A 14,093-nucleotide genomic window follows, 5' to 3' on the forward strand; every position below is an offset into this window, starting at 1 on the left:
GTGACTAATGAGTTAATGAGATCAAATAATATAACCCAAGATGTCCTCAGTAGACTACTGATATGGGATTGGATCATGATAGATGAACAACTAGTACACCTACCAACAATCAACTGGTCCAAAAGGTTTAATTGCTAAAGCCACCAATCTGTATTTGGATATGAGTTTGGCAAGGAAGCAAGATGCATGAAGCTAGATCCCATACAAATTAAAACCAGTCTCAGTTTCTTGCAAAAAAACTATTGCCACACTAGTCTTAAAGCATATGTAAGTTGATTTTGTTAAGTCCCAACAGATGATTTAAAGTACCATGTGAAGCAGATTGAAAAAGAGAAATTGTTGCAACTAGAGGTCTAAGACACCAAAAATATTCAGGAAACTTGTTTTTCCCCTTTCTTTTCTTTTGCCAGTGAACAAGTGTAAGGTTGTCTATATAATGGTTGCCAATGTCTGTGAAATAACTAAACATAGATGAAAGAGTTCAGACAAACACTGCCTAATCCTATAGACACGAGTCACCAAAAACCATTCAAGTGAAAAATCAGATGCCCTATGTTCCAAACTGTAACTAATTTCCCAATTATTTAGCAAGAAAAAAAAATCCCAATTTAGCAGAAATACCATACAAATTAAAAACAAATGGTTCATATACTAAAGAACAACAATAAACTAGACATAGATGGTCTTGTAACATGAATGTACCAAATGGTTCTTTTCCCTTCATCATCAACTTTTTGAAAAAAAGTAAAGCACATAAAAGGCTGAAATCAACATAGAATAACAACAACAAAAAAAACTGACCTCACAAGATCAAACACTGAATTTGCTAAATTATTATCCAACATCACATTTTAAGAACTTAAAGCTGTTAAAGAAATTGGTACATATATATATATATATTTGCTTTAGTATTAAAAGAAAATGGTGTTGGGACTTCATCTCATCATTCATTTGCTAGAGGGTTGCATTAAGAAGTGTGTTGTCAGGCATAAAATTTTACCACATTGTTCTTTTGCATGGATTTGTATTGTCAATGTGATTTTTAGAAGTGATCAAAAAAAAAAAGAAGTGATTTTTAGAAGTGAATTGACATTATGAATGCTATGCTACTGACCCTAACTTGGTTAAAAAAGGTGCAGTTGATGATAATGATGAGAATTAATACTCTAAGGACAACACACTTCCTCATGTGAGGCCAAGCTTTCCTTTGTAATTGGTGAAACATGAGGAACTATTAAAACATTGAGTTTGTAGTGAGTTTTAAAGACAAAATCCTTTTCTAATCTGGCATCCTACTAAATTTTTAACCACTAACTTACCTAAAAACTCAAATTGTTAGTATGCTTTTAAAAAAATGGACCCCCTATAAAATGAAAACAAATTAATAGTAGAGATCAGGACAATAAAGCCAATGAGACAACAAGAAACAAAATACAAACATAGGAAAAATGAAAAAGGAGCGAAGAACGAAATAAATATGCAGTACAAGTCTCCTGCAAACTAACACTCAAGCCAATCATGCATCATACAACTAATTGGTGTGGCTTTTTTCTACTACTAAAAAGAAAATCAAAATTTTAAGAGAACCTTGCCAATTTCCCCATACTATGTTTCAAACTCAAGTTTTTCGTACATTCCTCAAGGTAAAACAACCTTGGACACTACAGCTGGGTCAAATCAGAATCAATCCTGGCTTATGACTGACCAACAAACACAAACTTAAGACTTAATTCTAGATAAGACAAGCATGCAACAAAACTAGCTTTTACTGATTGGGCACAACATTTATGAGATGGTTTGGCCAAGTAATCAACCTTCTTAGCAATGAATTCGTCACCAATAAATTGGTTGCAATAAAGCAAGAACACACACGTGGGAGGGAGGGGGGGGGGGGGATTCAAGATGCAAAACTTGAAAACACTTTCCTTTTAAATCAAGTATGTACCTTTACAATACTGGCAGTTCACTGCTTCCCTGCAAATGGAGGAAAAGAAAACAAATTAGAAACTTGCAATTAGTTTAAAAGGGTCAACAAAACATAAATCAAGCTTCATTTTATTATCTGCAGAAGTGGTAGAATTACATATATACTCTTAACTCTACTCAGCATTCCTTGTGTATAAATAGAGGTTCATTGTAGCAAACAAAGAAATGGCACACATGCACTGTAGGAGTACAAAAGCCAGCAAAGCTACTAGACTCACTAGTTTAGATATCTAAACAAGCAACAAGACAGCTACCAGATAAAGAATTATATAGCTGTGTTCAACTGTACTATGAAATCTCATATAAAAAGTTCTGTGTCTCCTGATCACATCATTTGTGCAGCACTGAATGTTACCACTTAGTGACACTTCATCATAGCTAAATAAATCCAAAGAAGCACAATTCTAGCATAGTGGCCATCTGTAAATAACTCTTCCCTCATAGTAAGTTTGGAAAGCTTGCCTCAAACTTTACCTACTTCAAAAGACTAGAATTTTTCACTAATTTACCACTTTTTAGAAAAAAAAAAATGACCAAATGCCACCCTATTGAAAATTTTTATTGAAAAACCATCTTCCCCACTGCCTGGGATGCCATGCTAAATAAGAGGCCAGTGTGGCTGGTTTGTCAACATGAAATCACCTGCACCACAGGTGGTTCTTGCTGAACGCTTAGGCAAAAATCCTTCAAATGTTAGTGTTATTAATGAAGGTTTAGAGCTACTTATGATACAAGAGATTACTACTGTCTTGGCTTCCTTCTCAAGTTTCAACTACAAATTGCAGCAACATAGAATTTATTGTTGTTCTCTGTCATGATTTTCACGCAGAATAGCTTTTATCTTTTTCTGTCTAGTTCCCTGGAAAATTCTTTCTAGGGATTCTGGCATATTTTTCCTATCGTCCAAGATAATTTTCATTGCCCATCTCTCTGCATATCTGCAGACCTCAGAAAAGCTTTGGATAGGTTTTCCTCTTTTGGGAGTGACATTTACCTTATCTTCTTGTCTCCTTTTTGTTCCTGGAAACTCCCTTTTGGGTTCTGAGTGGATTGTGCTTCCTTTCATTTTCTCATCTTGTTTACAAGGAAAGTTTGTTTCCTTCCTGGAGTGGATTGTGAGATCATAGTGAGGGGAAAAAAGTAAACAGCCAAATGGAGAAGTTTCCATCAATATACACACACACATTCAATGTAACAGCAATTATAAAAAGACTAAATTATAACAGAAATTGCGAGGAGACTGTCAAGAAAAATGTGAAAAATGGCTTCACAAATCTTGTTTCCCCTGAAGGGTTGGATAAAAATATATACAAGACCTCTGATAGGATACCAAATAGAAATCCAACAGCAATCAAGTATCAATAGTTTCCAGTGATTTTCAGCAAGGAAATAAGAACAATTCAGGGCATTCGAGAGGCCCTTGCTCTCCCAATTCTTCTATAAAAAAAACCAGCTATCTTCTCTCTCTTCTCCCCTCTTATTTATACCTCTCCTCACCACCTTTCTAACTGAATTCCCCTTGCACATGCTGATTATTCCCTTAGCATGTGGATTACAATTCTACCCCTCCCATGCGCGCATGCTGGTTGTTACACCTGCATGTGCTAACCCCTTACTCTAATCTTCATGCCTTCTACTGCTTGTGGCGTCTTTGATAGGTTCAGTGCACCGGCGGCCTATCAACCTCCTATCAGATTATGAAGTTTTTTCCAAATCTAATTAGAAAACTTAGGATACAACAATCTATCTTCTAGAAGATACATCCTTGGTTTAGGAAACCAATATCAATCACTGTCAATCAAACCCAATCACTGCTGGTCCAATCTTGTCCGAGTATAAGGACAAGATTGGCTGCTTCCTCGTTGACACTCCCCCTCAAGATTGGGAGTGGATACTATACATCCCAATCTTGCTCATTAATCTGTGAAAACCAACTGCAGGAAGCTCTTTAGTCAACACATCTGCCAATTGGTCACTTGGGGAGATATAAGGGCTACAAATTAGGCCACTATCCAGTTTCTCCTTAATGAAATGTCTATCCACTTCAACATGCTTTGTTCTGTCATGTTGGACTAGATTATGAGCAATGTTGATTGCTAATTTATTATCACAATAAAGCTTCATAGGTGTTGTCCACTCAATCTTGAGATCATCTAGTAATATTTCCAGCCACAACAGCTCACACATTCCTAGTGCCATAGACCTCCACTACACTTTGCTTTTTGCTTCTCCATGTCACCAAATTTCCTCCTAAAAAGGTACAATAGCTTGATGTGGACCTCCTATCCATAAGGGATCCTGTATGGTCAACATCTGTGTAGGCTTCAAGTGACATAGCCTCTCCCTTCTTAAACATTGCCCTTAGGTGAACCTCCTTGGGGTTGTGCATGAATTGGCTGACAACTCCCACTGCATAGGCAATATCTGGCCGAGTATGAGTAAGGTAAATTAATTTCCCAACCAACCTTTGATAGGACCTTTTATCAACTATGATGTCTTCTAGAGCTTCCCCCAATTTGTGATTTGGTTCAATGGGTGTGTCCACTGCCTTGCAACCAAGCATTCCAATTTCAGTTAGGAGATCCACTATATACTTTTGCTGAGAAATAAATACTCATTCTTTTGAATGTGCCACTTTTATGCCCAACAAATATTTCAATCTCCCCAAATCCTTAATTTCAAATTTTTAGCAAATGCTCCTTTAACTTGCTCATGCCTTCTTCATCACTGTCAGTGACCACAATATCATCCACATACACTATGAGAACTGTCACTCCCCCTATGGCTGAGTGATGGATAAATAGTGTGTGATCCCTTGGCTCTGCTTATAGCCCATGCCAAGCATTACGTTTGTAAGCTGGCCAAACCAGGCCCTTGGGGACTATTTTAGTCCATATAGGGTTTTTTCAGTTTGCATACTACCTTTTCCTTAGTTGTTGGGCCATACCCCGGTGGTACTTCCATGTAAACCTCATCTTCTAGTTCCCCATGCAGAAACGCATTTTTAACATCATATTGTTGTAGTGGCCACCCTAGATTAGCTTCCAGAGATAGGAGGACCCTGACTGTATTTAGCTTTGCAACCGGTGCAAAGGTATCTAGGTAGTCTACCCCATATACTTGGGTATACCCCTTAGCCACTAACCTAGCTTTGTATCTATCCAAAGACCCATAAAACTTGTGTTTCACCATATACACCCATTTGCAGCCTACTGGGTGCTTCCCTTTAGGTAACTGCACAAGCTTCCATGTTTGGTTTTTTTCTAGAGCTACCATCTCAGCTTCCATGGCATTCTTCTAATTCTTATTTCCTACTGCCTCAGAAAAGGTTTTGGGTATAGGAATGGTATGAAGATTGGCAAGGAAAGCTTTGTGTGGGGATGATAGCTTAGAGTAGGATAAAAACAAGTGTAAGGGATGTTTGGTGTAGGCTCTAATACCCTTTCTAAGTGCAATAGGCCAATCAAGATCACTATTAAAGGTGTTTGCTTCGAGTATAGGTTCAGTAGGTTCAACAGGCTCATCATCAAGTATAAAAGAATGATCAAAGGAGTTACCTGGTGATTTATCCGTAGGACTTTCTGAATTGTCAGTGTTGTCTAGAGCAGGGTTAGGGCTTGCCTTGGATGTTAACGCTTGCATAGGCCCTGTGTCTAGCCTTTTCCTTCTTGAGTACACCTGCAATGGTTGAGGAGTCTCTGGTGAAGATTCCTCTAATGTCATACCCAGTGATTCCTTCAAAGTAGTTGTGGGGATTGTGAAGGAAGATAACTTAGGGTCAGTAAAAGTAAAGGGCTGATCTTTGGCTATAGCTAGGTTTTGTTCCAGAGAATTGGAATGGCTAAAGTAAGGATCGGTTTCTGCAAAAGTTACATTAGCTGACACAAAGAACTTCTTAGAGGGTGGATGATAGCACTGATAGCCCTTTTAAGTAGGGGAATATCCAATGAATATGCACTTTAGGGCCCGAGGATCCAATTTTCCTCTGTTAGCAATTAGGACATGAACATAGGACACACCCGAATATCTTGGGTTTCTAGTGGTTAGACACATGAGCATTAGGAAAGTGTTTGATTAACATTTGAATTGGATTGTGAAACTCAAGAGTTTGTGAAGGTAGTATGTTGATTAAGAAGGGGGTTGTTAGAGTTGCTTCTCCCCAATAATGTTTAGGAACATTATGGTGGAATAAAAGAGCTCTTATAACAGCTAGGAGATGGCCATTCTTCCTCTCGACCACTCCATTCTGTTGAGGAGTGTAAGGGCAAGAAGACTCATGTATAATGCATTTTTGTTGAAAGAAAATAGATAGGTTTTGATTGAAAAAATTCTTGGCATTATCAAACCTAAACCTTTTTATTTCTACCCCAAATTGGTTCTTAACCATGTTGTAGAATATAGGAAATACTTTGCCTACCTCAGATTTAGTTTTCAACAGATATAACCATACTACCCTTCTACAATCATCCACAAAAATAATAAACCATCGTGCCCCAGAAATATTGAGAACACTTGATGGACCCCAAACATTACTGTGGATTAAAGACAAAGGTAGAGCAGCAATTTTATTAGATGGTGGAAAGATACCCTCTTGTGTTTAGCAAACTCACATATAGCACTATGAAGATTTTTAATACCTAAACAAGATAAATCTAAAAACACCACCCTAAGAGTTTGGAAGGAGAGATGGCCAAGCTGGTAATGGTGCAACCACAATTGGTCTTCGTTAGACTGAGTTAGGCATGATATTAGAGGAAATTTCTCCCTTTTTTCCTGCTCACCCGGCTCCTCAAGGTAGTAAAGTCTAGCCCTGGCCCTAGCAAGCCCAATCATCCTCTCCGTGCCCTGTTCATGTATCTCACATAGATTCGAATGAAAAACAACACTGCAATTAGTGTCCAAAATGAGTTTTTGAATAGATATGAGGTTGGTAAATAATTTAGGGACATGAAGGACATTCTTTAGGGTGAGATGTTCATTAAGTATAACATCTCCTTGGGCCGCCAGCGATAGTGGTCAAAGAGCCATTTTCCATGGTGATCCTTTTAGAGCTAAAACAAGGGCTATAGGTAGTGAACAACTGAGAAAAAGGAGTCATGTGATCAGAGGCTCCAGAGTCCAGGATCCAAGAGTTTTGGTGAACTATTTCTGAAGCGAGTAGGGAAAAAGAAGGGAAAGAAGTACCTGTGAGAGCGAGAGAGCAAGTACCTTTCTCAGCCTTCTTGTCAAGTGATCCCAAGAAATTCCTTAACCTCTCGATCTCAACCCTATTTAGTTCTAGTGTCTCTCCTTGTTCTGAATCCTTCTATTTAGGGAGCTAGTGGCTGTTGGTCATGCACACCTAACCTTGCCCTTAGCTTCTTGATGGTCCTCCTTTGGTTAGCCTCCCATGGAGCTTCTTGTAGTAGGTACAACATAGAGAATCTTTGTCCACGGCTTTCTTCTCTTCTCTAGGACCTTTGCTCTGATTTTGAGCATTCATGGACACCAAGGCAAAAATTTCCACCGGGGAAGTTTCTAACATAACTCCCCTTCTACTCTCTCCTACACACACTATGGAAATAACCTCATTCAAGGAAGGCAAATCCTCCTTACCGAGGATTTGTACCCTTACCACATCAAAGTCCATATTGAGGCCGGCTAGGAAGTCATACATCCTTTCCTTCTCCACAAATCTTTTATGCAAGGCAGTATCCTCACTGCACTTCATCTACAAGCATTGGTAATGATCTAACTCTTGCCATAGGGTCTGCAACAGATTAGCATATTCTGTAATGGTCCTTGAACCTTGTTTTGTGGGTGCCACTTTGGTACTTATCTCGTAGAGTGCTACATCACAAACTGTGGAGTAGGTAAGCTTGATTGCCTCTCAAATGTCCTTGGTTGTTGTCAAGAACATTACCATATCACTGATTTCTAGAACTATGGAGTTCCATAACCAAGACATCACCAAGGAATCCTTCTCATCCCATGCTGCAAACGCTGGATCTCCCTCCTTAGGACCCGTTCCCAATAAGTGACTCAACCTCCCCTTTTCTTTTAGGAACATGCAAATTAGTTGAGACCACTTCAAGTAGTTCTTACCATTCAATTGGTAAGCTGCTTGAAGGTTTTGTAACTCTCCCCCTGATCCTCCACAATTGGTTCTAGCAAATGGAATTTCCATTGTATTGCTAGAATCGACTAAGTCTAGTATAGGGTTTGGAGTATTAGATAGTGTCTTGAAAAGAAGATTGACGAAGGCCACGAAAAATAAAAAACAATGCCTATAATCTTATGGCTCTGATACCATGTCAAGAAAAACATGAAAAATGGCTTCACAAATCTTATTTCCCTTGAAGGGTTAGAAAAAAATATATACAAGACCTCCTTCCAAATTAGGAAGTTTCTAAGAAACAAAAATAAGAAAGTTTCCAAATCTAATTAAGAAACTTAGGATACAACAAATATACAATCTATCTTCTAGAAGGTACATCCTTGGTTTAGGAAATCAATATCAATCACAGTCAATCAAACCCAATCACTGCTGGTCCAATCTTGTCCGAGAATAAGGACAAGATTGGCTGCTTCCTCGTTGAGAACCCATGAGGAAGTGGAACACAAGAGACCGATATATTGATGGGTGATGGCTGTTGCTATTTAAACAGAAATCAGGTGGTAGCTGCTGCTATTGAAAGGAGCAGAAAACAAAATAAATACAGGTCAGCTGCAAGAAAGAAATTATAACAATAAAATGGAGGAGTTTCCATGGCTGCAGATTGCTATCTGAAGAAAGGTTACATAAAGGCCGAAAGCCTCTTCTGCTACTGTAAGAAGCTATGGAAATGAGAAGGAAACACGAATTCATTGCTGGGTATTCAGCGTTAGGACCATGATAGTAATAACTGCTTGTACCACAAACGGCTCTAAGCCTTCATCAATAACACCAACACTTGGATAATTTTTGTCAGTGTTAAGCAAAAACCATTTTTGTCAGTGTTAAGCAAAAACCGCCAGTGGCACAAGCGGTTCTGTGTTGAGAAACCAGTCACATTGGCCCCTTGCCCTGCGTGGTGGGGAAGGTGGAATTCTAGTAAAAATTTTCAAAAATGGTGGCATATGGTCAATTTTTTTTTTTTTAAATCTTTTTCATCATGGTTCCATATTGTATTGGTTGGTTTCAAAATATCAACCATGTGATGGAACACAACCATATCAATTATTTTCATTCACAGCCATCTTATGAAATTTTTTTCCATATGAAAATAGTGTTGGAACTTTTTCTCATCATTCTCTCGCTAGACGGTTGCATCAAGAAGGGCATTTGGCTTAAAATTTTTGTTGCGTTTTGTATGGATTTGTATTGTCACTTTGAGTTTCAAAAGTCAATTAACATTATGAATACCATGTCATCAACCCAAATTTGGCTAGGATAAGCTGCGGTTGGTGGTGGTGTTGCCTGGTGATAAATTAGTAAAAATTTCAAAAGACTAATAATCTTTTATGATAGCTTTCTGGAGATCAGCATCTTGATCTCCCAATTGCCTTCTACACTTTTGCTTGGTAATTTCAATTTCTAATAATACTTCAATGCAAAATAAACCTCAAAATTTCAGCAGCTGAAAATAAATCATGTGTTTTTTTTGGAGAGGGGGGGAGGGGGGGTGACCCAAATGTTCAACTGTAATAAAAAACTTAAATTATCAAAAAACTAAATGATAAAACCAATTAAAAAGTGAGACCAAAACCACCAAGTCTTGCTAGAAAGGATAGTGAGATCTTAACAGGTGGTAGAATATCATGAAGGTAAGTTCTTAAAACAGGTAGGCTGAGTAATAGAGCAGTAAGAACCACATTTCCTAAGTAGGAATATTAACAAATCTTAACCAACTATGAGAACTGGTCACTCAAGGGAAAAAGATATCAGATGGTGATGGTGATGGAACAGTCATTTTGTTAGTCAATATTAGTGTGACACAGTCACATTAATGTAAATCCAAAATTTGTTGAGGTCCAAATACTTGATTGGGATTGAGGAAAATACCAAATCCATGCCATGCAAGCAAATGCCCAATGATTAAAAAGACAATAAGCAAGGAAAAGGAATCTACCAGAGAATCCAGAGAAAAGAAAAGTTCTGAGCAACAACAGTTTGCAACAATCCAACTACCAGAACAATTCAACTTAGTGGCTAAATATTCATGACCACAAAGATGGTGCAAATTAACTACATTCCATTGTCAACCAGTTGCATTTAATTACTTGAACTAGAGGTCTTATTACTGTTTCCTGTAGCTAAATGGAACATAAAACCTTGACATATAATCAGGGGCACCACCTTCCAATGATAATACAATGACAATAATAAAAATAACTAATGTCAGGAATTAAAATATTATGGTTACTTTATTAGTATGATCATCAAATTGATTCGATGTAGTAGCAACATAGAACAAGAGTTATTTAAATTATGCACGCTCCAACCACAGTTCAATGATATTCAACATGGTAAGCCATAAAATAAAACCAATACCAATAAATATGTCAGGATAGTAAAATATGAAAGAAAAGAACAATAACAACAATGGCAGTACTAGAACAGGGGGAAAAGAAAGAAGAACAAAAGATAATAAAAGGATGGTATTAAAATTGTAAGCCCATTTCGTCATATGATGGCAATTCATTAATGAACCATAACATTCTTCCTCCTGAGATTTAGTTAGATCTTTATAAAATGAAAATAGGTGATTCCTGTCAAATGGTGACTCCGATCTAGGATTTGATTCTAGGCAAAACAATTTCAAGTACCATGTCAGGAATACTCACACTTTCAGCCTCACATTGTTAGATGTTTTATACTATTTAGGATATAGACACCTATTTTTATCTATAAAGCACTAAATTTGAAAGTGAGGTAAAACACCTCCAACCTTGTGGAAAGGCTTTCTGGAAGTTAATTGGCTTCAACAATGCAATACTTCACCAACTTATAACCTGAACTGTAAAAGGAAGTGCAAAAGATTTGGAACAACTCCTTCCAAAGATTAAACACTAAACCAAATATTGCTATATAGTGAAACATTACCTGCATCTAACTAAAGCAGATATACACACAAGAATGCCATTCTAAGCACACAAAAAAAGTGTCATTACCAAGACTGGTAGCAACCACAGGAGAAATTTCAATTTCATAGACAAGATTCCACCTAAATAGATGTTGCAAGGAAAGCCTCATCTATTATAGTTTTATTGTGCGCCTAACCTATATAGCACACATCCATACAAGTCATACAAATTTGATAACCACCAACACATCAATGCAACAAACTCTGAGGGACTACACCATACACTTTATTAGAAAATATTTATCTCAAACGAGAAACACTTCTCAATAAATTAATCTATAGAAACCAAATATTTATATTCATTACTTTGTATAAGGATGATGAAGCTACTTTAAGCTGCGAGTGCAACGCATGCCAAAATGAGTTCCTTTCTCACCACACTTCATTTTTTGGACCATATTATTTTCCAATATTAGAAGTATCATACTTTACATTAGTATGAGATATACTTTATATCAACAGACAAATTTTTTGAAACAGATCCTTAGAATCCTCTACTTAGACATCTATTTACCCCCGTAAATACATACAAGAAGGAAAGAGATCCAATAGGAGACAAAGCCAAGCTAAAATAAGTTCCATTTTTAGGTAAAGTAAATTCCTAAACAATTAAATCCTAAAATAATAATCTCTATCAAATTCTGGGTATTTCACTTTCAATTTAGAACATATGCCTTTTTTTTATTTTTTATAAGTAGAACATATGGTAATAGTATCAAACACATTTCTAAACATGCCTGAAGAGTTTGGCTGTGCCACCCACACCATACTCGACTCTCCCTACAAATGTTGATTTTATGTAGTGTTCAAATTATTTTTGAAAAATGATCTGCATTATTTTTCAGGCTGATAGAATTGAAATTTTTTCCTACTTGATTTGTACTTTTAATGCAACATTAGTTTATTCCTTAATCCACAAAGTTTCATCACAAAGGTATATCCAATCAAAATGAGTTATAATATAAGCCTCACTTTCCTATTTCTAACTTGATTCAATAAATCCAAATGTTTTAAGGAGACATTGTCAGTCCATTCCCCAATAATTGGAAGCTCTTGACTTCCAAAACATTAGCTACCTCCCACAAACAACCTTTCTTTTCTCTCTCCGTCACATGTATTCACATTCAACCAACAAAGTATAGTTTAGGGAAAATTAAGAAAACAAAAGTAATGCTTTTGAAAATGGAAACTGCAATGGACAACCAAGATGGGAAATTGGATTGGACTACCAAAAGAGGAAAAGAAAAGAAAATCAACCCAATCATAAATTCATAATTCAACCCAATCAGAATGCCCCTGCCCCACCAAAAAAAGAAAAGAAAAGAAAAGAAAATGACTTCATTGGATATGGTTTGTGAGGGATCAATTCTTGGACTTTAGCAACCTAAAAATAGAAAATAACTAGAAAGGGCAAGTAAAAATAAATTGATCTTGTGGAGCATACAAGATAATAGGAAATCTGTATAAGCAGGAAGGGACTTGTGCAAATGCAATCATAGAAAATCTACAAGCTAGAAGGAACTTATGTGACGTTTGATTTATTAGTTGAGCAAGCTAACCAAAAAGGAACTTGTACCACCTTTCATGGTGATCTCCAAATTATGCTTCCACAACCTTTAGGGTGAAGGTGAGCCAGGCACAACAGTAGGTTGCTCCATTGCCATATGGAGGCCACAAATTCAATTCAGGAAAAGGCCGTGTGCAATTGACCTTCCCCAAAAGCTGCAATGCGCGAGCCTCATGCACCAAGGTTACCTTTTTTTCCTTTTACAACCTTCAGGGTAAAAAATATGCCATTCCTTCCCTCTTTTCCAAATCTCAAAACCATTTAGGGTACCTAAGATTCCCATCAAGATGCAAGAATGATGCCATTCCAATAAATATTTTGTTCAGCTTGGGAAAATTTTAAAGTGATTCTTTATAAGAATTTAAAGAGTCACCTTCAAGATTAATCTTTCTGAGTGTTTGAACTCCAAATAAAAAGTTGGTTATTACAATAACAAGAGGTAAAGTAATTATCACGCAGGCTATATTTCGTAAACTTCAACAATAACTAATATTGAAATATTAGAATCCATTAGATTTCTACAATCAACATCTATTGTGTGTATATATTTAAATATGTTGATTGACTATTCAATCAACATGAATATGTAGATATGTTCATTGGATGTATATATTTGAATTTCAAAAAAAAAAAAATCATGTAACATAGACATCAATACACTAATGATATATTGGAGTTGCAAAATGACTATTTCCAAGGAATAGTATTCCCTTTCAATATATAGGAAGTTGATTAGGTTTCTCGGATTTTTGGGTCAGTATAGTTCGCATATGCATAAATCAGTTGCACCAGTATTAGGCACCTTCTATGTAATGTACTACACAGTAAAGTAAAATAAACATAAATACAATAGGTTTAATATTTATGTTAGATAATAAAACAGCAAACTCAAGAATGCATACATTTGTTTGCTACATTAGCACTCATTGAATCTTGAATGGTTCCACTATATTCTTTTAGGTCTTATCTTTCCTCTATAAACTACACACATTGTGATAACATACTAGGATGCCTTACTCCAGTAAAAATCACCTAAATCAATTATGGAAATGTTTCTATAGCTTTATAAGGTCAATAGGAAGGCCTATACAATTCTTTTAAGAAACACATGATCAAATGATTAGACAGATAGGAGGTTGAGTGACATCACATGGTGATCAAATGGATTTCTTTTGGAAAAATCATATTTTGGTGTAACATAGTAATTTACAGTTTTGCACATTAAATAATGTTGTAGTTGGACAGGAAAACCTCTCCCACATTTCATTTGATAGGACATACATATATATAGAAAATACAAGGGACAAACCACCCATATGGAGTTGGCTAAGGAAGGTAAAAACTGATTCAGTTAAGGACAAAAACTGTCACCTAGAGATGAAAAAAAACTGTACACCTAAATACAAAATTGTAATCACATGATTTTCTACATGCCC

General features: G+C 36.5%; 1 protein-coding gene across 6 annotated transcripts in view; it reads right to left on the minus strand.

Annotated features, from left to right (window-relative positions):
• LOC127804460 (DDT domain-containing protein PTM) overlaps window positions 1-14,093 on the minus strand; it is a 76,095-nt gene that overhangs the window by 3,603 nt on the left and 58,399 nt on the right. For 2 of the 6 annotated variants that reach the window (XM_052341325.1, XM_052341332.1), the window contains exon 11: window positions 1,946-1,974. In XM_052341325.1, the coding sequence (XP_052197285.1) occupies window positions 1,946-1,974 (29 nt within the window). Of the gene's footprint in view, window positions 1-1,945; window positions 1,975-2,980; window positions 3,090-10,890; window positions 10,965-14,093 lie in introns of those variants that run through there. The other 4 variants (XM_052341335.1, XM_052341360.1, XM_052341339.1 and 1 more) reach the window with 4 other exon arrangements.

This window comes from Diospyros lotus, chromosome 1, assembly GCF_014633365.1.
Source record: "Diospyros lotus cultivar Yz01 chromosome 1, ASM1463336v1, whole genome shotgun sequence".
NCBI classification, from domain to species: Eukaryota; Viridiplantae; Streptophyta; class Magnoliopsida; order Ericales; family Ebenaceae; genus Diospyros; species Diospyros lotus.